We start from the raw sequence: 25,756 nt of genomic DNA, 5'->3' as shown, positions 1-25,756 counted from the left end.
AAAGAACAAGTTTGTTCAAATTTCCTTTAGCAGATTTAAACAACCAGGGTCAATCTGAGGATTGCCGGCAAAAACCTATGAGAAAACTCAATCCCTTTGAACTATGCAGAGAAAGGAAAATATACGGTCTGGGAGGGATCTATGTTATAGCTTTTTAAAATGTTCTTGAGAAAGTCACCCCTCTTAATTCAAAATCAGTCTGTTGAAGGATGTTTGAAAACTGCTTCTCTACAACAGAGCTTCTAGGTCCTCAGTGTGTGAGGTGAGTTGGGTTGTGGTTGCCTGTTCCAGGCATTGGTGTGCTGACCCTCTGTGGGCCATGAAATTAACCATCAGCCCAGCAGAAATCTGCTCTGAGTTAAATTACTTTGCTACACAAAGTGGCCTGAAAATGAAATATGAGGATTGAATTTCCATTGAAAGATTAACTCATCTAACCTCAAGGCAGACTTCCTCCACTGTGAACTCTGTGTGGCCAGTGGTTTAAAGTACCACAGGAGGGTGGGTAATTGCTGTAGGCAGCGGGAAATTACTTATTCATTCATTCATTCACTCATTCATTCACCCATGTATGCATGTACCAAACATTTACTCTATGCCCCAGCCTGTCCTGGGCCCTTAAAGATGGAGTTGAATGATAATGGGCCCCTGCCCTCAAGCAGATCAAGTCCAGTGGAAAACAAATCCAGTAAAAGGAAAATGACAACAGATGGGGAGAAAATGAGATCCTAGGGTATGCAGAGGATGTTATAGGCCTCAAACGAGGATTACCTAATCCAGGCTGTGGAGGGCCAACAGTGAGGCTTCCCAGAAAAGTCCATGTAGCCAGAAGCATCTGTCCAGAGATCTGCAAGTAGTTTATTAAGCTTGGAGTCCAGAGAGAGAGACAGACAGAGAAATAGAAACAGAGACAGACAAATACAGACACATCCAGAAGGGCTTTGTCAACCACACTGAGGAGTTTGGCATTTATGCCAACAGAGAACAACTGAAAATTTGTAAACAAGAAAGAAAAATAATTACATTCGCAATTTAGGAAGAGTTCCTAGCTACATAGGAAAAGGTAGTTTTTAAGAAGGGGCTGGAATCAGAGACTGTGAAGGAATGTCTTATGCATCTAGTCAGGGGCTAAAGGAGGCCCACCCTAATGACACAGCTATAGTTATGGAGACACTGAACAGGTTAGAGGACATGCAGAAGGGACAAGACCTGGTAACTGATTCATATGAAAGCAAAGAAGGAGGGCATGCTGAGGATCGTATCGAAGGTTGTGCTTTGGGAGAACGGAGATATCATTTCACTGGGAAGGTGAAGAAATAAAGAGGGTGGTTTTACAGATATGGTGTCTGAGAGCCTATGGTGTTCCCTGGTAGGGACACCAGCCCAATAAGCAGTTAAATACTAAGGTCTAGAACCACCTATTCATTCTTAAATTAAATAAAATTAAAATTTCAGTTCCTTAGTTGCACTAACCACAGAGCAAGTGCCCAATAGCCCCAGTGGTTAACAGCTACCATGTTGGACTATGCCACCACATAACATTCCCATCATCACAGAAAAATCTGTTGGAAAGTGAGGATCGAGTCCCTGCAGAGATTTTTTTAAACACTGTCAGTCCTCTCTTAGTCATGGGGAAAGCTAATGGTAAACAATGTGCTGGCAAAAACCAGCTTTCCTTCCCAATCTTTTCTTGGTCGACTTCTCTGTGGACATCAAATAACAAGTGTTCGAAAAATGGAATCTGCCTTATGTAACATCTTTTTTGTCTAGAGCATAAGTTCTGAAGATGATCTCTGAATATGCCCTGGATCATTTTAGAGGATAGAGAACACTGAGTACTTATGCACACACATACAAGGGTCTTTGGTGCTTATGGTATAAGGCCTGAAATTCACCTGCAAATGACCATGAACAGAGGTATTTTTATAAAAGTGCCACACTGGGAAGGCAGAGCTCTAGTCTTGGTGTCAGATGACCAAGGACAAGCCACTGACCCTGCCAGAGCTTTAAGCAACCCAAATAAATCTATGGTTAAAAGATGAAGCCACAAGGCCAGGCAGGGCAGGTTTCTGAGGCCAAGCAGGTCAATGCTAATAATTCCAAGCACTAATTTTTTTTTTAAAGCCAAGTTTATCTTTCAGTAGCACCTGTGCAAATAAATATCCTCAGGAAGCAGGTTAGAGATAAAGGAAATTATTTTAGTCTTCCCCCAAGACAAGAGAGGCATCATCATAACGAGAGATACAGAAAGAGGGAAAGTCAACTCTCTCAACAGCAAAACTTGTTTCTTCTCCTGCCAAGAGAGGATAACTGTATTAACTATGTCCTTCCCACTCCCTCCCCATCCAACCAAGGCCACTTCAAAGCAGCAGGAGCCTAATCACATAGCATAAGAAAATAAAAGAACCAACTAACAAAAAACAACTCAAATAATCCAGGGGAGAATGGAAGAAGAACTCTCTATTTTTTTACTGTTGTTCAAGTATAGTTGTCTCCACTTCCACCCCACCATGCCTCCCACCCCACCCATCCCCACCTCTCACCCTCAAACCTACCCCCTTGACAAAGTGACTCATCCATAAACTGTTCCTCAATGAGCTTAGGGCTAGGTTGGAGACTGGCTCCTGGGCAAATCAGGTCCTCAGAAATCAGACTGGGTTAAACACCTGCTCCATTACTGGACTTTGGAGTCCCGTTTTTACAAGCTATGCAATATAGAGGAGAAACACCATCCTCAGGGCCTGGCTTGGAGGGTGTAGTTAGATGATAAAGGGTCTAGAAGAGTGTCCAGCAGACAGTAGTGGTTCCTAAAACATTGATTCCCCCCATACCTCCTTAGTGGCAAATGGCTCTTCAGCCTTTGATCAGCCTCCCATATCCACACCCCAGAGCCAAACTTTCCATCCTGATGGTGCCCTTCTGCCAGTGGTGTCACTCTCCCTCTTCTTCTCCCTCTTCTAGCAGATCTGAAACTTATAGTAGCAATGGAGAAAGGGATGTCCAGCCTTCAGAACACTTGTCACATGCCCTCTTTTCAGGCTCTTCAAAAGCCACCAGAAAAGATCTCCCAGCTTAAAATCCACCCACCACACACACAAGAGACTCTCCAAGCTCCTGAGCTCTTGGCCATACCTACCTCTGCAGCTCACTCACACCTTGATGGTTCTTCTGTGAACTTCCTATTCCAGCTCTTCCTTCATCTCTGTCCTTTGTCTACTCCAAGTCCTCTGGCTGCAAAGCATCCTATCTTCTCACTAGCAAAATCTCAACCATCCTTTAAAGTCAGTAAGACAGCCCCTCCTTCTCACTTACCTCGTGACTGATACCCCAGCTTTACCACCTTTTACTTCCCCCACACTTGAAAGTGGCAACTACTGACTGTTCCTCTTCTTTGGCCAAGTATACTCTCATACTGCTGACCACTCAGGTTGTCCTTGGGTCAGCTGTGCCCTTTCTTTTTTTCTGCCAGGAAACCTCTAGTTCACCCTTCTAGGGCATGCACATTTTATGTTCCTTTTCATAAACCCCTTAAAACTCAGCATCTTATCTTAACTGGCTGTTGGGCTGCCCCTGTTCTTCCCTCGCCTTGGGACTGGAGGCTCCTTGAACATAGGCACATACCCACATGCCCTCACTTACAAAAAAAATACACAATATAGGTTTGCAGAAATTCTGAATAAGTGGTGAATACAAGCCCAAGTATCTCCAGGACCCAGGTAAGTAACAGAAAGAAGAGACATTCTGAAGAGCACATACCCCTTCTGTTCAGCCTCAGGCCATACTAAAGCATGGCTCCATGGACATGAGAGTCTCCTTGTTTCCAGACAAGCCAGGAATCTTGATTGTAATATGGGATCTCCTGATTTTTAAATGCTGGTGATGAGTTTTTTAACTTTTTAAAACTGTTGTATGGGCCATTAAAACATATCTGCAGGCCAGACCCTGGTCAAGACTCTAATGTGGGATGAGATCCTACCAAGGAAAGAACAGTAAGGTGATCCATCTCCTGCCAGGCACTAAGGACAGAATGGGCATATCCAAGTAGAGGACAGAAAGGACCCTAACAGGCCTTCCAGAAACAAGGAAATGGCACTTGCTACAAACCTACCACACCCCAGATAATGTGTTAGGCACATTTAATCCTCTCAATATTTATTCATTTATTTAATTCAACTCAACTCAATTATTTGTTTAACTCAAAATATTATTGAGTAAAGACAATCCACAGAATGAGAGAAAATATTTGCAAATCATATATCAAATAAGGGATGGTATCCAAAGTATATAAAGAATTCTTACAATTCATTAATAAAAAGCCAAATAACCCAATTAAAATAAGGTGAAGAATCTGAACAGAGAGTTCTCTAAAGATATACAAATGGCAACAAGCACATGAAAACATGTTAAGTATCACTAACCACCAGGGAAATGAAATGAAAATACACTGAGATACTAACTCACACCCACTATGATGGCTATAATCCAAAAGACAAACTGATAACAAGTGTTGGTGAGGATGTGGAGAAATTAGAATGCTAATGCATTGCTGGTGGGAAAGTACAATAAAATGGTGCAGCTGCTGTGGAAAACAGTCTGGTAGTTTCTCAAGAAGTAGAAATAAAGTTACCCTATGAGCCAGCAATTACACTCCTAGGTCCATATCCAAGGGAATGAAAGCATAGGTCCACACAAAGACTTGTACACCAATGTTCCTGGCAGGATTATTTATAATGCCAAAACATGAAAATAATCCAGATGTCCTTCAACCGATGAATGAATTAAAAAACAAAAAAGTGATCTATACATATGATGGGATACTATTCAGCCCTAAAAAGGAATGAAGTTCAGCTGGGGTAAGGGGATTGGGGAGTTTTTGTTTACTGGGTATAGTTTCAGTTTCATAAGATGAAAAGAGTTCTGGAAATGGATATCACTGAACTATAAATATAAAAATGGTTAATTACTTCCAGCCAAGATGGAGGCATAGGTAAACACACTGTGCCTCCTTGCACAACCAAAATAAGGACAACAACAATTTAGAAACAAGATAACAACCAGAACTGATGGAAAATTGAACTGTATGGAAGTCAGACAACCAAGGAGTTAAAATAGACACACCAGGCCAGTAGGAAGGGTGGAGTTGGGCAGCCAGGCAGAGGAGTTGAGGCAGGAATAGTGGTGGCACCGAGCCATAAGGCATCCCGGGTGCACAAGACCCCCGTGGGTGGACTCTGGGCACACAGGTGGCTGCTGACAGATGCTGGGTGTGGAGTGGCAAAGGGCACACCCAGCGAGGCCGCGATTGTGAAGCGAGGCACTGTGCGCTAGGCGGCTGGCTGACCGGGCGGTCCCACATTCGCATGCACAGATAAACCAGGTGAAATTGGGGCTTGAGACAGACCAGGCAATCCAGGGTCCCACCGATGGGAAATAGAGCCTCGGGACACTGATTGAAAACACCTGTGGGGGTTGAGGTGCAGGGAGAGACTCAAGCCTCACAGAAGAGTTTGTTGGAGAGACCCACAGGGTCCTGGAACATGCACAAGTCCACCCACATGGGAATCAGCAACAGAAAGGCACAGTTTGCTTGGGGGAAGCGGCAGAAGTGACTGAAATCTGACAGAGAGCGGAGCAAACGCCATTGTTCCCTCTTGGACCCTGCCACCACATACAGTGTCACGACCCAGCAACTGGGTTGCCCCGCCCAGTTCAAAGCATTAGTGATCAGGATGCTCACAGAATTAGTTGAATTTGGTTGAAAACTAAGTGAAAAAATGAAGGCTATGCTAAGTGAAATGAAGGAAAATGCACAGGGAACCAACAATGTTGGAAAGAAAACTGGGACTCAAATCAATGCAGTGGACCAGAGGAAGAAATAAACAACCAAACAGAAAAGAATGGAGAAACAAGGATTCAAAAAAATGAGAGGAGTAGGACTTCCGGCAAGATGGAGGCATAGGTGGACGCACCGTACCACCACGCACAACCAAGATTAGAACAACAACAATTTAGAGGCAGAATAACATCCAGAACTGACAGAGAATTTATCTGAATGGAAGTCGGACAGCCAAGAAGCTGAAGTAGACCCGTTCATCCAGACCAGTAGGAGGGGCAGAGAGGAGCAGCCGGGGGCGAGGAAAACAGGGAGAACTGGGCCCATAAGGCAACCGGGAGCGAGTAAGGCATCTGGGGCGCACAGGATCGCAGCGGGTGGACCCTGAGTACCCAAGCAGCAGCTACCGGACCCAGTGAGGTGGCAATTGTGGACCAGGGCAAAGAGCGCAACCCAGGATCTCAGAGAAGGGACTGAGGTCCCAGGAGAACGGAGCTACCGCCATTGTTCCCTCCTGCCCCCGCCCCCACATACAACGTCACAATCTAGCGACTGGGGTGCCCAGCCCCGGTGACCACCTAAGGTTCCACCCCTCATCGTAACAGGAACGACTAGACCAAAAAAAAAAAAAAAAAAAGAGAGAGAGAGAGAGTGGGAGAGACATGTCTCAAACAGAAGGACAGATCAATGCCCCAGGACTCAACCTTTTGAGCGACCAAGAGATAGCCAGTCTATCAAATGCACAGTTCAAAACACTAGTGATCAGGAAGCTCACAGAATTGGTTAATTTTGGGTGCAAATTAGACGAAAGAATGCAGCTTACCATAAAAGAGATGAAGGAAGATGCACAAAGAACCAATAGTGATGGGAAGGAAACTGGGACTCAAAACAATAGAGCAGGCCAGAAGGAAGAAAAAAACAACCAAACAGGAAAGAATGGCGAAATAAGAATTAAAAAAAACGAGGAGAAGCTTAGGAACCTCCAGGACATCTTTAAATATTCCAACATCCGAATTATAGGGGTACCAGAAGGAGAAAAGGAAAAGCAACAGATTGAACACGTATTTGAACAAATAATAAAGGAGAACTTCGCCATTCTGGCAAAGGAAATAGACTTCCAGGAAATCCAGGAAGCTTATAGAGCCCCAAAGAAGTTGGACCCAAGAAGAAACACACCAAGGCACATCATAATTACATTAGCCAAGGTAAAAATGAAGGAGAGGATCCTAGAAACAGCAAGAGAAGGGGGCAGTAACCTACAAAGGAGTTCCCATCAGACTGTCAGCTGATTTCTCAAAAGAGACCTTACAGGCAAGAAGGGGCTGGAAAGAAGTATTCCAAGTCATGAAAGACAAGGACCTATATCCCAGATTATTCTATCCAGCAAAGCTTTCATTTAGAATGGAAGGGCAGATAAAGTGCTTCTCGATAAGGTCAAGTTAAAGGAGTTCATCATCACCAAGCCCTTATTATATGAAATGTTAAAGGGACTGTTCTAAGAAAAAGAAGATGGTCAAAACTATGAACAATAAAATGACAGCAAACGCACAATTATTAACAACCACACCTAAAACAAAAACAAAAACAAAACAAACTAAGCAAACAACTAGAAGAGGAACAGAACCACAGAAATGGAGATCACATCAAGGGCTAGCAACAGGGGAGTGGGAGGAGGAGAGAGGGGAAAAGGTACAGAGAATAAGTAGCATAGATGGTGGGTAGAAAATAGACAAGGGGAGGGCAAGAATAGTATGGGAAATGTAGAAGCTAAAGAACTTATGACACCTGGACATGAACTAAAGGGGGGGGAATGTGGGTGGGAGAGGGTGTGTAGATAGAGGGGAATGAAGGGGGGGAAATGGGACAAATGTAACAGCATAATCAATAAAATATATTTTTTAAAAATGCTTAATTAAGATGGTAAATTTAATGTAATGTGTTCTTTACCACAATTCAATATAAAATTGACTGAAAACTGGAGGAAAGTATAAATCATGCTACAATATGGATGAACCTTGAAAGCATTACATTAAGTAAAAGAAGCGAGACACAAAAGACCACATATTGTATAATTCAATTTACAATACATGAAATGTCCAGAAAAGGCAAATCTATAAAGATATTAAGTAGATTAGTGTTCACTTAGGTCTAGGGGAGAGGAGAATGGAGAGTGACTGCTAATGGAGATGGGGTTTCTTTTTTAGTGATGAAAAAACTCTCATATTGTACAATAGCTACACAACTCTAAATATTCAGGGGAAGGCAAAAGTAAATTTACAGTTGTGAGTACATGAAACACAGAGGTTTTTTTGTATTACTATTTAATTATTGCATTATATATTTGTATTATTAGGCTTATTATTGTTGTTGTTGTTGTTATATCATATCCTTACTTATGATTTAACTTTTAGGTAACGATGGCTGGTAATTTAACAAACAACTGTAAAACCACTTTTCCTCACCCCTGTACTGAAAACCACTGAAGTGTACACTTGAAATAGATGAATTTATGGAATGTGAATTACATCTCGATAAAAATGTTTTAAAACATTATTGAATATCTACTATGTGTCTGGCCCACAGAGTGATTCATACACCTCTGTCCCTGTAATGCCCCCTGTCAGGCTAATGGGAACAACAAATGGAAGCCAGATAGGCAGAAGATGGCAGGGAGGTAGGTGGGAGCTGAACCCACTGACTCGTGCACCCAACTAGGACACCTAGCTGATCTTCTGAAGACAGAGTGAACAGTTAACAGAATCCCAGCTTATCTGAAGTTTGGAAGCCCAACATTACGGAGGATGTTTAAAAGCACATGCCCCTGATCACATACAATGTAAGGTGGGAGTTGTGAATACCAGTAAATTCGCTGTAAGAACGAACTCACCAACAAGAGCCACCAACGAATAAAACCAAGTACAACAAGGGAGACCACACAAACATAAGAAAGGGCAGCCCTAGAGCATTCAAACAAACACATCAAAGGGATCAAACCACTGAGTCCCACAGAACTCCTACCACAGAAGTTCACCAGATAAAGACAGCTAGCAAAGCAGAGTATCGGGAATTGCAGGAAAAAAACAAAGACTCACTTACAATGGGGAGACAAAGAAAGAACCTGCATCAAAAGGAATGGAAGAATCCCCAGAAAAAACGGCTAAATGAAATTGAGGCAAGCAAACTATCAGATACAGAATTCAAAAGAATGCTTCTAAGGATGCTCAAGAAACAAACAGACATCGACAAGAAACTGAGTGAGAACTATAACAGTATGAAAAAGGACACAGAAATTATAAACAAGAACCAGGAAGAAATGAAGAATATAATTTCTGAAACAAAAAACACACTAAAAGGAATTGCAAGCAGGTTGGATGAAGCAGAGGACTGAATTAGTAAGCTGGAAGACAAAGTAGACAGAAATGCCCAGGTAAAGAAGCTACATGAAAAAAAAAAAAAAAACTAAAAAAAAATACGAAGACAGCCTAAGTGAACCACAAGACAACATGAAATGCAACAACATTCAAATGATAGGAATATCAGAAAGAGAAGAAAAGGAGTGAAGGATAGAAACCCTGTTTAAAAAAAAATAATGACAGAAAAATTTCCTAGTTTGGAGAGGGGAAAAACCATACAAGGTCAGGAAGCACAGAGGGTCACAACCAAGATGAATCTAAAGAGGCTCACTCTAAGACACAGCATAATTAAAATGCCAAGTTTTAAAGACACAGAGAGAATCTTAAAAGCAGCAAGGGAGAAACAAGAGGTAACATTTAAAGAAGTTCCAATAGGCCAGTGGCTGATTTCTCAACAGAAATACTACAAGCCAGGAAGGAATGGCAAGAATTATTCCAAGTAATTAAAAGCAAAGCCTGCAACCAAGACTACTCTACCCAGCAAGGGTGTCAATTATAATGGAAGGTGAAATAATGGCATTCCAAGACAAAAGAGAGTTGAAAGAATACACCACAACCAAACCAGCACTGCAAGATATGCTAAAGGAACTGCTTTAAGAAAAGGAAGGAAAAGGCTGAGAGAAAGAGAGAGAAGAACACAGGTAAAAGGTGGAAAAAATTAATTAGTACCTGTCAATAATAACCTTAAATGTTAATGGATTAAATGCTCCAATCAAATGGCATAGGGTAGCTGAATGCATAAGAAAACATGACCCGCACATATGCTGCTTACCAGATACCCACCTCAAAACAAAAGACCTACACAGACTGAAAGTGAGGAGTTGTAAATAAAGATTTCAAACAAATGGACAGGAAAGAAAAGCTGGGGTAGCAATACTTATATCAGACAAAATAGACTTCAAAACAAAAGCTATAAAAAGGGACACTGAAGGACACTTCATAATCCTCAAGGGAAGAATCCATCAACAAGACATAAATATTATAAACACATAGCTCCCAACATAGGAGCACCCAAATACGTAAGGAAAATCTTGGAGGACTTCAACAAAGATATTGACAGCAATACATTTATAGTATGGGATTTTTAACACCCCACTGTCAAAAATAGATCTTCCAAACAAAATATCAACAAGGATATTACAGCATTGAACAATCCCCTAGACTGAATGGATGTAAATGATATATATAGAACCTTTCATCCCTAAGAAGCAAAATACGCATTCTTTTCAAACACATATAAACATTTTTAAAGACAGACCACATGATAGGACACAAAACAAACCTCAACAAATTCAAGAAAATGGAAATCATAGCAAGCATTTTGTCAAACAAGGGTCTGAACCTAGAAACCAACCTCAAAGAAAAAAACCAAAAATACTCAAACTCATGGATATCGAATAGCATGCTATTAAACAATGAATGGGTTAAGGATGAGATCAAGGAAGAAAATCAAAACCCCTCTAGAAACAAATGGAAATGAACACACAACAGACCAACACTTACGGGACACGTGATGGCAGTCCTGAGAGGGAAGTTCATAGCGATATAGGCCTACCTAAAAAAGACAGAAACATTTCAAATAGACAGCCTAACCCTACATCTACAAAAACTGGAGGAACAACAACAAACAAAGCCAAGAGCAAGTAGAAGGATGGAAATAATCAAGGCCAGAGCAGAATTAAACAACAGAGACACTAAAAGAACACTCTGAGAATCAATAAATCTAGGAGCTGGTTCTTTGAAAAGATAAACAGAACTGAGAAGCCTTTAAGCAGACTCATCAAGAAAAAGAGAAGACCTAAATAAACAAAATTAGAAATCAAAGAGGAGAGATTACAACTGAAACCACAGAAATACAATGAATTGTAAGAAATTATTACAAACAACTATATGCCAAGAAATTTGAAAACCAGGGTGAAATGGAATAATTTCTAGAAAAATATAATCTCCCAAAATGACATAAAGAAGGAACAGAAAGCCTGAATAGGCCAATAACTGCTGATGAAATCAAAGCAGTAATCAAAAAACTCCTGGCACACAAAAGCCCTGGAAGAGATTGTTTCACAGGAGAATTTTACAAAACGCTTAAGGAAGAGCTAATTCCTATCCTTCTCAGTCTATTCCAAAAAAACCCAAGACAAAAGACTCTCTCAAACTCTTTTTATGAACACAGTATCATCGTAATCCCAAACCCAGACAAAGACACAACAAAGAAAGAAAACTACAGGCCAATTTCGCTGATGAACATAGACACTAAAATCCTCAATAAATTATTGGCAAACCGCATCCAACAATACATTAAAAAGATCATACACCATGACCAAGTGGGATTCATTCCAGGGATGCAAGGATGGTTCAATATTCACAAGTCAGTGAATGTAATACATCACATAAACAAAAGCAAAGACAAAACCACATGATCATATCAATAGATGCAGGAAAAGCATTTGATAAGGTACAGCACCCATTTATGATAAAAACACTCAGCAAAGTGGGAATAGAGGGAGCATTCCTCAACATAATAAAGGCCATATATGAGAGACCTACAGTCAACATCATGCTCAATGGGCAAAAAGTAAAAGCTTTCCCACTAAGATCAGGAACAAGACAAGGATGTCTGCTTTCACCACTTCAATTCAATGTAGTATTGGAAGTTCTTGCCATGGCAGTCAGACAAGAAAAAGGAAAAAAAAAAAAGCATCCAAATTGGAAAGGAGAAAGTAAAACTGTCACTCTTTGCAGATGATATGATAGTCTACACAGAAAATCCTACAGACTACACCAAAACACAGGTCAACCTAATAAGTGAATTTGGCAAAACAGCAGGATTCAAAGTCAATATTCAGAAATTGAAGGCATTTTTGTACACCAACTCAGAATCAGAAATCAGGAAAAAAACCCCACTTGCTATAGCAACAAGAAAAATAATGTACCTAGGAATAAACCTTAGCAAGAAGGTGAAAGACCTGTACTCAGAAAACTACACAACACTGAAGAAAGAAAGTAAGGAAGACACAAATAAATAAAAGCATACACTGTGTTCATGGAATACAAGAATTAACATCATTTAAATGTCCATATTACCCAAAGCAATTTATAGATTTAACACAATCCCTATTAAAATACCAATGACATATTGAACAGATACAGAACAAACATTTCAAAAATTTATATGGAACTGTAAACAACCCTGAATAGCCATGGCAATTTTGAGAAAAGAAGAACAAAGTAGGAGGGATCGTAATACCTGATATCAAACTATATTACAAGGCCATTGTAATCAAAACAGCCTGGTACTGGCATAAGAACAGACACATAGAGCAATGGAACAGAACAGAGAGCCCAGAAATAAACCCAAGTCCCTATGGTCAATTAATATTTGACAAAGGGGGAAGAAGCATAAAATGGAGTACAAATAGCATCTTCAACAAATGATTTTGTAATATCTGGACAGCTACATGCAAGAATGTGAAACTCAATCACCAAATTACACCATATACAAAAATAAATTCAAGATGGATAAAAGACTTACACATAAGTTGTGACACCATATAAGTCCTAGAGGACTCCTAAACAAGGCAGGAAAACCTCAGCCATTTTTCACACGGCAATACTTTCAGTGATATATCCCCTAGAGCAAGGGTAATAAAGGAAAGAATAAACAAATGGAACATCATCAAAATAAAATACTTCTGCACGGCTGAAGAAAATATCAGCAAAATGAAAGGGAACCAACTGTATGGGAAAGTATATTTGCAAATGACACCTCAGACAAGGGTTTGATCTCCAAAATATATAAAGAAGTCACACAACTCCACCCCAGGAAGATAAACAACCCAATTTAAAAATGGGCAAGTGTTCACAGCCCCTGTTGGTCTCTAATGCCAACACCTCCTCCAGCTCACCTAGCTCCAGCTGAAGGAGAAGGGGTAAGTAAAGAGGTTCCTATACCATGCCTCATACAAAGCAGACTGCCCACAAATCAACTGGTGGTAAAGCACCAAGGAAGAAACTGGCTACCAAAGCTGCTCACAAGAGTGCCCCTGCTACTGGAGTGGTAAAGAAACCTCATCGTTACGGGCCTGGTACTGTTGCACTTCATGAAGTTAGACATTATCAGAAGTCGACTAAACTTCTGATTTGCAAACTTCCCTTCCACAACCGGTTCAAGAAATTGCTCAGGACTTCAAAACAGATCTGCACTTCCAGAGTGAAGCTATCGGTGCTTTGCAGGAGGCAAGTGAAGCCTATCTTGTTGGCCTTTTTAAAGACACCAACCTCTGTGCTATCCATGCCAAACATGTAACAATTATGCCAAAAGACATCCAGCTATCACACTGCACCATAAGAAATGTACATAAGAATCCACTATGATGGGAAACACGTTCATTCTTAAAAAAAAATTCTTCTTCCTGTTATTTTTTTTTCTTTTTAAATTATTTATTGTTGTTCAATTACAGTTGTCTGCATTTTCTCCCCACATCTCCTGCCCCACCCCATCCAAACCCACCTCCCTCCCTTGCTTCCACCCCCCTCCCTTGGTTTTGTCCATATGTCTTTTATAGTAGTTCCTGAAAATCCTTCTCCCCCACTGTCCCTCCCTCTCCCCTCTGGATATTGTTAGATTGTTCTTAATTTCAGTGACTGGTTATATTACAATAGCCAAGTGCTGGAAGCAACCTAAGTGCCCATCAGCAAATGAGTGGGTCAAAAAAACTATGGCACATTTACACAATGGAATACTAGGCAGCAGAAAGGAAGAAGGAGCTCCTACCCTTTGTGACAGCATGGATGGAACTGGAGAGCATTATGCTGAGTGAAATAAGCCAGGCGGTGAGAGACAAATACCATACAATCTCACCTTTAACTGGAACATAATCTTCTTCCTGTTATTGGTAGTTCTGAACATTAGACACATTTTTCTCATGGGGTCAAAAAGGTACCTAAGTATATGTTTGCAAGTGGAAAACAGGGAACAGAAATCCGGTATTGGCTGTTTTTCCATTTTCATTTGTGTGTGAATTTTTTTAATATAAATGTGGGGACATACAGCATTAATGCAAGTCAAGGTGTTTCAGTGAACAAGTTTCAAGCAGTTGAACTTTATAACAATATACATAAACCTGTTAAGTTTTTCTGGACCATGCCAATATTTGGACTTTTTTTTAAACAAGTAAATTTCTTATTAATGGCAACTAAAAAATAATAAGAATACAATAAAAGAAATATAAAATAAAAAACGGGTAAAGGACTTGAATAGAGACTTCTCCAAGGAGGACATACAGAGGGCCAGGGACATATGAAAAGATACTCAGCATCACTAGCCATCAGAAAGATGCAAATTAAAACCACAATGAGATACCACTTCACACTAATCAGAATGGCCATCATAAACAAATCAACAAAGAAGTGCTGGAGAAGTTATAGAAAAAAGGGAACCTAGAGCACTATTGGTGCGAATGCAGACTGGTGCAGGCCACTGTGGAAACGGTATGGAATTCCTCAGAAAACTAAAAATGGAACTGACTTTTGACCTGGCAACACCACTGCTGGAATTTATACCCCAAGAATCGAATACATTCGAAACAACAATTCAAAAAAACCTATGCACCTAAGTGTTCATAGCAGCACAATTCACAATAGCCAAGTGCTGGAAGCAACCTAGGTGCCCACCAGTAAATGAAAGGATCAAAAACTATGGCACATTTACATGATGGAATACTATGAAGGAGAAAAGGAAAGAAGGAGCTCCTACCCTTCATAAAAGCATGAGTGGGACTGGAGAGCATTATGCTAAGTGAAATAAGCCAGGCGGTGAAAGAAAAATACCATATGATCTCATCTATAAGTATAACCTAAATCAACAAAACAAACAAGCAAGCAAAATATAACCAGAGATATTAAAATAAAGAACAAACTGACAGTAACCAGAGAGGAGAGGGGAAAGAGATAATAGGGGAAAATAAGGGAAGGTCCATCAAGGACACATAAAGGACACACAGAAAAAAGCCAAAGGGGGTAAATTTGAGGGTGGGAGGTAGGGGTGGGTGGGGCAGGGGGTGAGGGTGGCATGGTGAGGTGAAAACTGAGACAACTGTGCTTGAACAACAATTACAAAACAAAACAAAACAAAAAGCAAGTGGAAGCCAGCTTGCAGCAGAGGAGTGGAGGCATGAGGTGAAAGTGGAGCCCTGCCCATGAGGGTTCATTCTGCTCCCCACCCCACTCTACCCTGAGGCCACCTCAGAAATGCAAGGCTCCACCTCACCAGGACTGAAGCCTCTGGATTACCCAAAGCACCAGAGCTACATATACTATCATCTTCATTCAGCACAGTCTCCAAGTCATAAGAAGGCTCTAGCCAACAAAGAATTACAAAGCAGGGGGGGAGGGGGAGAGGATATATCCCAGGGCTTAATTTATGAGTTGCTTCTTGGGATGTCTCCTCAAATCTTATTTCAACCTGAATGGGATGACTTTGAAGGAAAAACCCAAGAAGAATGCTGAGAGAAAACAAAGAAGATGCTAAGTGAGAGGTTTAAAAACAATTAATTTTAAATGATTACAGATTTACCAAAAGCTATGGCTATGATTTCCTTCTGACTTTGATTATAACCTTCCAGCAAAAATATCTGCCTCAAGAAGGCAAAGTCTTTGCATTATTTTCCACTCCTAGCATGACTACAAAAATATTCTTTGATTTAACATTTGATAAGTTTTGTTCTCAAGGGCAAGCCCCATGAGAAAAAAAATGTACAACAGAATGAAATATGACTACCTGTTGCCATTTTTCTTTCCTGTTGCTTCCTGCTCAAATATTCTGCACTAATTTAAACTCAAAGCTGCATCTCTGATGTGCTACTACCACATTGTCACCCAAACTGAAATAAAGTCAACTGCTGTTCAACTCCAGGAAAAAGTGCTGCAGACCCAGCTCAACTTGAGTCACCTAGAGATAGCTAAAGGCACTTCAACATGGAAGGAGATCAGATGGAGTCAGAGGCTGATAAAGTAGCAGACAAAACAGGAAAAGTTGTATTTGAATAGAAGTACACTCAGCACTGAGGGAGGCCAACTTAGTACTGGACATAAAGAGGCTTTAAACAAGTTAACACAAGAGACACCAGTATTTGCCTCAGCTTCCTTTGGCAGTAGAGAACATTGAAAAGGTAGCACTGGAGAGCAGGATCTTTATGGTGCATATCTTTCAGCAAAGAAGAAAAAATAAAAGGCAGCTTTTCCTAGGTGAACACAAAGACTCAAGGAACTTAGGTCTGACAGATTCTAGGAGCTAAAGAAGTTAAAGTTAAGGATGCATTTCCATTTATATCTACGCCTTTAAATATTCAATATTAAATGCCTCAATATTTTAAGACAAATATATATGAATACCATAATATACATATATACTTCTATGCAGATTCATAAAAAGACTAGAGACAAAGAAAACCAGGTTGTGTTGGGAACCACTCTGCCTGGTTTTAGAAACTGTAATCCCCCATGGCCAAGGCTGAGTAAGAGACCTTGGGACCATAAGACAGTAAGGAGACAAAATTTATCTTCCTGGTAGGGGTGCCGGCCTCTGCCCCCTTTTACTTCATCCTGCTTGGCCCTGGGCGGATGACTGGTTAGCCAATGATGGGGATTCCTCAAGGGAGGGACAACCTAAGACAGGCATGGTCACAACGGGGCCCTCAGGGAAGGACTTGGGGGGCTATAGAAAAAGGGGGTGATAGGCCCTCACCCTTAGGCTTTGACATAGCCTGAGTCCTCATTCTGTCTGCAAGAAGTCTCCTAGTCTCTTGGCTACCTTACTTCCCCTGCCTGACTTAAACATAAAACAAGTTTGTTTCCCCCCAATTTTATGGCCTTTTAGCTATCTGACCCTGACTCAGAATAAGCCCTCATAGTTCTTTGTATGTTATTTATTGTTGGATCCTTACTGCCTAACAATGATTGATGAGCTTTACCTGTATTTCTCTGCAAATTAAACCCAATAAAAGCCCACTGAGGAACAGGCTCCGGGCCCTTCTCCTTTGAGAATCTCAGCCACCTATTCTCCCCAAGCAGATCACATCTTGGTAGATTTATTCTCATCCGTGGCAGTGGGGGGCCTCTGCACATGGAGCCCCCCCCCCCCACAAGGTTGGTTGGTTGGTTTTGCATTAGAATAACATCCAAAGTCCTTGAGTGGTCAGGTTCCCAGTTTGTTATGCTGCTTGTGCTGTGCACTTTCTAGGCATTATGTACACATGCTTAAAGGTTAGTATAAAAAATCTAGTTGAGGCCCTGGCCAGGTAGCTAGGTTGGTTAAAGCGTCATCCCCATATGCCAAGGTTGCAGGTTTGATCCCCAGTCAGAGCACATACAAGAATCAGTCAATGAATGCATAAATAAGTGGAAAAACAAATTGATGTTTCTCCCCCTCTTTCTGTTAATACACTGTTAATCCTAGCAGCCACCAGAGGATATAAATTGCCTAACCAACATACCAGCATTTTTCAGCTCTCTTCTTTCCTTCCAGAGTTAGATTAAGGATGGGACCAAGTCCCTTATCCCCACCCAAGTCTTTAAAACATACATTCACATCCTCTCTCTCTCTCTCTCTCCCTCTCTCTCTCTCTCTCAAAATCAATTTTTAAAAAAATCTGATCGAAAACACATATTTGTTAACACACACAAAAACCCTGTTTAATGGGTGCAAAGAGAGTATTTCAGACAGACTGCAGGCACACCCCTTGATAAATAGGACAAAGGGACAAGCACTTTCTCCATATTGGCACCAAGAGCTCTGAAAGCTGCTAAAACAGAGAAAGCAAAGTAACTTCTTTAACAAAGAATGTTCTTTCCTGGGCTACATAGACAAAAATCCCCAGGGGCTGCTGACTGTATTCCCTCCAAAGGAGCAACCATGAGTTAGACTTACAAGGTTTTGGCAGCTCTCATCAGCTGTGGCCAGGGGAATCTGAGAGGGTCCAAGCCACAAAGGAAGCACCACTGAAATGGTAGGCACAGGAGGCAAGAGATCAGGGCTACGAGTGGAGGCAGAAGGACTGCTATTCATTAACCACCAGAACAAAAGACCAGGAGACAATACACTGTTAATCCTAGCAGCCACCAGACGATATAAATTGCCTAAGCAACATACCAGCATTTTTCACCTCTCCTCTTTCCTGCCAGAGCTAGATTAAGGATGGGACCAAGTCCCTTATCCCCACCCAAGTCTTTAAAACATACATTACTGAATCTTTTTGAAGTCTTAACCCTGAAAGATTTATCTCCTAAAATGGATTACAGAAAAATACTGCCCTGAAACACCACTACAGGGGACAGGAGGGGATAGGTACACTTTGTAATTCATATTGAGAATGCCTGAGTAGGGCTGTGTAGTCAGATCAAACAGAACTCTAACACTTATAACTGTTTCCTGACCTTTCTGAGCCCCTGCTTTTCCACCTGTAAAATGGGAATATCATGTCTTACTTATCTCACAGAATTGCTATGAGGGTTAAACGAAAAAAAAAAAAAATAAGCATGAGGGAGGGTAGGATGAAATAAATAGTAAGTACTGCTGTCACTATTACCCACAGCACCACTTAGGAGTTTTAGCTATGGCCATGTGAATCAAGGAAATAAAACCCAATTTTCTCTAGTTAAGAATGAATTCTCTTTGTACATGAAAGTATTTGGGGGGAGCAATAGAACTAAGAGAGCTGGCCTTAAGATATATTAATTTCAGAGATATAATCAAGGAACTCAGACAACAGTTCTGATTTCCTTCTACTGAGAATAATGTATCAAAATGACCACTTTTGCAATATGACCACTTTTGCAAGTGGTCAAAATTATCCCAGGTACAGTTGTGGTGTCTTCTGCCAGTAGCAGTTGCTGCCCAGTGATCTTGCATCTTTCTAAATCTTGGGCCTGATGTCACAAACCCGCTTTAAAAGCCTCCCACCACCCTTAGGAGAAATCTAAACTAAGGGCCTACTGTAAGCCAACACTTACCACTTATAGGATCTGCCCCCCAACCCCTTTTGTCTTCATCTACAGCACACCTTCCTACATATCATGCGATTTTCAGGTGCACCTACTGCTAGCAGTTATTTCTGATTCTAAACAAAAAGACAGCAGGTTTAAGACTCAGAGCCTTGCCCAGGTATTTTCTCCACTAAGAAAGTTCTTCTTCTTCCCCTACCATACCCTATACTCCCCTCAACAAAGTAAGTTATTCCCGCTTTTGTCCTATGAGCAAAAAGTTCTAATAGATTTTAGCTCTAACCTAAAATAGTTCTAACATGGAACAATGCCCCTCTCACCAGTTCTGCTGTCAGGTCCTAGAGGGAGGGAAAAGAATCAACATGTATTATGTACCTACTGCAAGCCAGGCCCCATACTGATTGCTTTCTGCTCACTATTAACAAGCTAGTCCAGGAGTTGATACATAGCTTCATTCATTGAGAACTTACCAAATGCCTACTACACCCCATGCTCTGGTCCAAGAAGTTAGAATATGCTGTTGAACGAGGAAGCAGATATGGTTCCTGCTCTGCTCTCATAGAGTAATAGAGACAATCGACAAGCAAATAGAAAAGTACCGAGAGTGAAAAGGGCTATACAGAAATAAAACACAGACATGAGAAAGTATGAGAGGGAGAGAGGTAGGACACTAGATAGGTAGAAGTCAGAGTAGGCGTCTCTGAGGTGACATTTAAACAGACGTAAAAAATGGGAGCAGATGTACTAAACAGAGGGAATAGCAGGTGCTAAGACCAGCACATTCAATAAGGAGAATTGAGACCAGTGTAGCTGAAGGTCAGGGGACGAAGAGATGAGGCTTAGAGGAAGACAGAGGCCAAACCATAAAGAAGGTCTTTCTTCCTGTGGCTATAAAGGAAGCTGTATTTTACTCTAAGCACAATGAGAAGTCAATGAAAAGTCTTGAAGCTGAGGTTGACATGATCTGATGAACATTTGCAAGAGGAGGTACACCGCCTACTGTGTAGGGAATGAATTAGAGAGGAGTGCAAGTGGCCAGGAGAGGAAGAACAAAGTTCAGAATTGTAGTCCAGCTGCCACAAGCCAGGATTTGTCCTCAAGAGAGATTTGAAGAAGGCAAAGATATCTATAGGTTTACAGGTCATGAGGATAACTAAAGGTATCAACCAGATCCATGTTACGGGCAGCAGAGTTAGGTTCAATACCAGCCAAGCATATTTTACTTTCCAAGCTTCAGTATCCTCATCTGAAAATAGGGCTAACACTCCCACGACATGCCCACCACTCGGGGTTGCTGCAGAGATTAATTCGTAGCAACAGCTCTGGGCCAGAGCAGGGTCTAAATGCGAATATCCTTCCCCTCAAAAGAAAAATATCTATTTTTTCATTTCCCTAAAAAGGAGGGTGGGAATCTGACCTATTAGGAAAAAGAGTAGCAGCCATGGTCTCACCATTCCAGTCTGCTCATGTCAACATTTTAATGCCTGTAAGAAGGAAAGTCTCACTCAGGAGGTGAAAGAAAAGTAAAAAAAGCCACAACATACCTATATCAAAAAAGTCCTCTTCTTTCTTTCTACAATTTTATACTCTAGACCAGGACTTGACGAATTCTTGGTACCATTGAGTGTCAGGATCAGGCTAGTGCCTGAAACCTTTTTTGTCCTATGAAGAGCTTCTCTATAAAAGTTAGAAGGGGATGGGAGCAGTATAAAGTTGCCTGGAGAAGCATAGGGAAAAACTCTAGCTTTGCAGTAAAACAGATCTAGGCTGTGTTACTTATTAGCAGCCCCCTAAATTTCAATTTCCTCAACTGTTAAATGGTAACCACCACACTTCTTATAGGGTTGTCCAAGAAGTGGCAAACATGCCAGAAAAGCAAGGCCAATAAAGAGCTTTGTATTGGGTTGGCTAAAAAATGTGTTTAGTTTTTTCTGTACAATGGCTCTAGTAGGGCTTAGTTGTCTTTAAACTTCATTCAAAACAATTGTTAGATTGTGTTGTGACAGCTGTCATATCAGTGGTGCATTTAAAAAAACTGATCATAGCCCTGGCTGGCGTAGCTCAGTGGACTGAGCGCGGGCTGGGAACCAAAGTGTCCCAGGTTCGATTCCAGCCAGGGTACATTCCTGGGTTGCAGGCCATAACCCCTAGCAACTGCACATTGATGTTTTCTCTCTCTGTCCTCTATCTCCTCTCTTCCCTCTCTAAAAAATAAATAAATAAAATATTAAAAAAAAAAAAACTGATCAAAACTGGTGAATTTTTGTGCAGGCCATTTAATACTGAAGATGGAAAGACACACAACATTTTCAGCATAATGTGCTTTATTATTTCAAGAAAGTAAAACGCAATTGTAACACAAAAAACAATTTGTGCAGGTGTTGTGACTGATCAAACGTGTCAAAAGTGATTTGCTAAGGTTTCATGGTACTACCAACATTTTGGCCAAATAATTATTTGCTGTGGAGCTATCTTAGGCATTGGAAGATGTTTCAAGCACCTCTGGCCTCTATCCATTAGAAGCCAATAGCAGAGATGGCTGATATGCAAAATATCCAAATCACTAAAGTTATTGGTGAAAATTAAAAATGTTTCTTTTATTTACAGAAAAAACTAAACAGACTTTTTGGCCAACCCAATAGTTACTACTCTTGGCCAATATTTGGAAGGTCCGAATTAGGTTCACAGGTCAAACAATAAGGGAAAAGCCTGGCCCCAAGCCCAGTTCTGACCCAAAAGTACATCCTTCACCACTTGCCTATGCTATTTACTAAAAAACACCAAGAATTTCATTCTCATTTTTTTTAACCTGTCTCTTCCACCTCCAACCTAGAATGGGTCAGAGTACATGTCTTAAAATGTATTTGGATATGACCAAACAGAATTCAGTTACAAGGGGAGGGCAAAAAAAGTGAAGAAGATCGCATATCCCTTAATAGTCATCTGATGACTGAAATATGGCTGTAGTAGAAGACCTTCAGGCAGCGTGACCTTGGGCAGATCCCCTCTTCCCTTCGAGCCTCCATTTCCTCTACTATAAAATGGGGAAATTATCTCAAACTGCCTACAGCTTGGAATAGTTAAGTGACAACAATGATTAAAGTACTTAATACTCTCATCACTGTATTGTCGGACTTGGCATGCTCAGGGACTAATAGGCTGTTTGCCACCAGGCCAATAAAATCATCAACCCATGATGGTTCACAACCCATGGGGTTCAACCCATCAGGGGTTCATATCAGAGTCCACACAGAAAATAAGTTGGGATCAGCACGTGGTCCAGTCAGTCCTCCTGAGAAAATACCTCTACAAACACACCCTTCAACCTCTATTGGCCTGTTCTATAGCACCAGCAAAACAGCTGCCTGATGGTTGAGAGAGACCCAAGAGAAGGACATGCTCTATAAGGTCTTCAAGATGCCTGATGATGCAACTGTGACAGCTGGAAAACCTGCACTGGCTCCACCTCCAGCTGCACCTGCTCATTCTCCTCCCCACCTGGAACCTTTCAAAATTCTTTGATTTATTTCAAATCTATGTCTAAATCACTGTTTTCATCATTTTAATTTATCTTTGAAGATGCTGCTGTTGTAGAAACTGAAGAGTATACATCTTCAATAAAAAAAGAATCATCTACCCAACATATATCCCATATGTCCTTGTAGGTATAGAGACTATCATTGAAAGAAAACACAAGGAAATGGAAAACAGAATTTAACCAGGTACTCGGGTCAGCAGTGAGGAGACCTATTTTAGCAATATGCCCTTTTGTGTCATTTGCTTGTATTATTTTATCATTTTTCTCTAAAAACAAGTTTTAAAGCCCTGTCCAGAGATTTAAGTGTAGTAAAATGGGTTTGGAAAAGTAATCCACAAAGGTTAAGTGGCTTTCTATGGAGACAGGAGGAGTAATTAAGGAATTTTTGTCTGATTTGTAATGTTCTCATTCTTCACAAGTAAAACATATTCGTGTACTACCGCTATAATTAAAAATAAATTAAATGGTACAGCTTAAGACGGCATTTTGGCAATACCCATGGCTAAAAATACACATGCCCTCTGCCCCCACCAGTTCCGTTATAGGAGTTTAACCTACAGATTATAATAGCACACCCACTAAAGACTTCTCTCCTCCAAAATTCACTTAAGTACCATTAGCAAAAACTAGAAATGGCAGAAATATATAACATTAAGATATAGTTAAGATAATGTTGGTACAAGTGTACAATGCACTTTATGAGAACTTTTAAAAAGAATGATGTGGCTTTATAAGTACAGACATAAAACTTCCTTTAGAGTTCAGTAAAATATTGTGTATGTTGTTACCATTTTGTTTAAAAAAAAGAGCGGGAAGAAAAATAATGAGGGTGTAGATAGACAGATATGCTTGGCTTTACGTGAGTTTTTCTGAAATGATACACAAGACTGGAACAGTGGTTGACTCCAATGGGAACAAGGGGACTGACGGACAGATGAGTGGAGATCTTTTTGTGACACTTCACCCACACCCTTTTTGTAGTCTTTCAGTTTTCTCAATTTGTTCGTGCATTGCAAACACATCTTTATTTAAAAAAAAAAAAACAGTAACTTTTCTTTTCTAAGGAAAGTACCTTCCTGCTTGGTTGTGCTGGGAGGTAAAAGCTTCTGAGTCAACAGCGCGTGAGCTCAAGTCCCAAAGCCTCCGTTCTCTTGCTGCCGGGACTTGGAAGACTCACGTCAGCCTCAGGGGACCAGGTGGCCCTATCTATTAAGTAAGGTGATCTCCCTTCCCGGACGGAAAGAAGAGCCGGGCTGCTACGCGCAGCAACCGCGAGCCCGACTCCCGCCCCGTCCCGCGCTCACCGCCAATGATGGTCCGGATGAGGGAGGCGTGCCCAGGGCAGTCGACCAGCGTGACCTGAAGCTCCCGACTCGCTGAGATCCCGACCGGCCTCCAGCGCCAGGTCGGGCGCTGGGAATCGCTAACCGCAGACGCGCCGGTAGCGGCACCGAGAAGCACGAGAAACCCAAGTCAAGCGTAATGCCACGCTCGCGGCTCTGCGGCTGCTTGTCGAAGGCGGCGGTGGAGGCCGTGGTGCTCAGCGCCCGCGCCAGCGCTGTCTTGCCGCTGTCGATGTGACCCAGCACTCCCACATTCACGTTCACCCGCCGCCCTGCCATGCCACAGCCTCCTAGAACACCCGCGGGTTCGCCCCTCCTGCGGCCGCCGTGCGGTCCGACCCATTAAGCTGCCCCCTCTGCCACCCGTGCTCCGGGCACGCCCGTTCCGGCCACGAAGTTTCCGCCTTCCAGGCACCTGCAGGCACCACCAGACACACGCAGGAGGTGGGTGTCCCAGGGACAGACTCCGCAGAGGGCACCGACTACAGGGCTGCTGTTACCTGGCTCCGCCTATCTGAAGCTTGGAGGAGCCCGAGGTTGGGGAATCCCATCCATCCATCCTGCCATTCACCCTATTCTCCTCAACAAGCTATCAGGCACTATTCATTGCATTGGGAGTGGTAAAGGTCATAAACAAATAGGTGAACTAATGACTGCACCAGACTGGTTCAGAGAGTGAAAAGCCCTCTAGGAAAAATAGAAGCAGAGATTTAAAAGGACTGGAACACCAGGGGAAGGGAGGGCAGCTACCTTACAATCAATATATAGGCTTGTTAGAGTTGCTGTTTGAGCTGAGGCTCCAAGGATGAGAAGGAACCAGCCATGGGAAACCCAGGAAAGAGTGTTAGAACATAGGAGAGAATGACTCAGGAATTCTCACCCTCAGAGTCTATAGCCTGCCTTAGGATGGGCTACAAAACTCCAAATTTTATTTAAAATATTGTTTATGCAAATGTACTGGAGAGAGTCCATAAATCTTACTAGATTCTCAAAGTGTCTAGAACCACTAAAAGGGTTATCATCAACAGATTTAAGTGTCTACACTGGCCATGTGGATAACTCAAAGGAGAGAAATTAACAGTGTTTGAGATGTCAGAGGGCAGTAGAGACTGTGAAGAAGTGGACAGCATGTTGGGTCTAAAGGGAGAAGCCATCACTCAGCTTCAGTCAATTGGTAACAGTCAGGACTAATAGCCTAATGTTGCTGATCTTACCATTTTTCAGGAGAAGAGAGTGTTTCTATATGAAATCTGACCTTTGCATGCCAGAAGCTAATTTTGATTTAATTTAAACACAACTGTGGCCAAGCACAAAATTTGTTCAATTTTGCCTGGCAGCCAGTTTGCCCTCTGTGATAAGCCAGGCAATGTTCTGATGTAGTCAAGCCTGCAGTAAGTGCTCCCTGATGCTTCCTGTGGTCCAAGCCTTGCATTAGGAGAAGTGTTCCAGAGATGAGCAGACACAATCCAGTCCATCATGCAGCACAGGAATGAGGGGGGCACATGCTGAGATAGGTATGAGTCATGTGCTGCCACTTGACAAGAGGCTTGTGCAGCATAAGATGAAGACTTTAGGGGGAGATTTGGGGAAGGGACACTTATGTTTTTTAGGCACATGGCACTCAACTGAT

The 25,756-nt window shown here is 41.7% G+C and overlaps 1 protein-coding gene across 1 annotated transcript in view; it reads right to left on the bottom strand.

Moving 5' to 3' along the window:
• The window catches only part of EEFSEC (eukaryotic elongation factor, selenocysteine-tRNA specific), a 340,533-nt gene extending 316,002 nt beyond the window's left edge, over positions 1 to 24,531 (bottom strand). Inside the window, 2 exon segments of the mRNA XM_028524131.2 lie at positions 24,088 to 24,154; positions 24,157 to 24,531. Of these exon segments, the coding sequence (XP_028379932.1) occupies positions 24,088 to 24,154; positions 24,157 to 24,405 (316 nt within the window). The 5' untranslated portion in view covers positions 24,406 to 24,531.
• Positions 24,532 to 25,756: the final 1,225 nt, after the last annotated feature.

This window comes from Phyllostomus discolor, chromosome 9 (genome assembly GCF_004126475.2).
Source record: "Phyllostomus discolor isolate MPI-MPIP mPhyDis1 chromosome 9, mPhyDis1.pri.v3, whole genome shotgun sequence".
NCBI lineage: Eukaryota > Metazoa > Chordata > Mammalia > Chiroptera > Phyllostomidae > Phyllostomus > Phyllostomus discolor.
The sequence above is the reverse complement of the archived record's forward strand: the minus strand, read 5'-3'. Positions and strand labels throughout refer to the sequence as shown.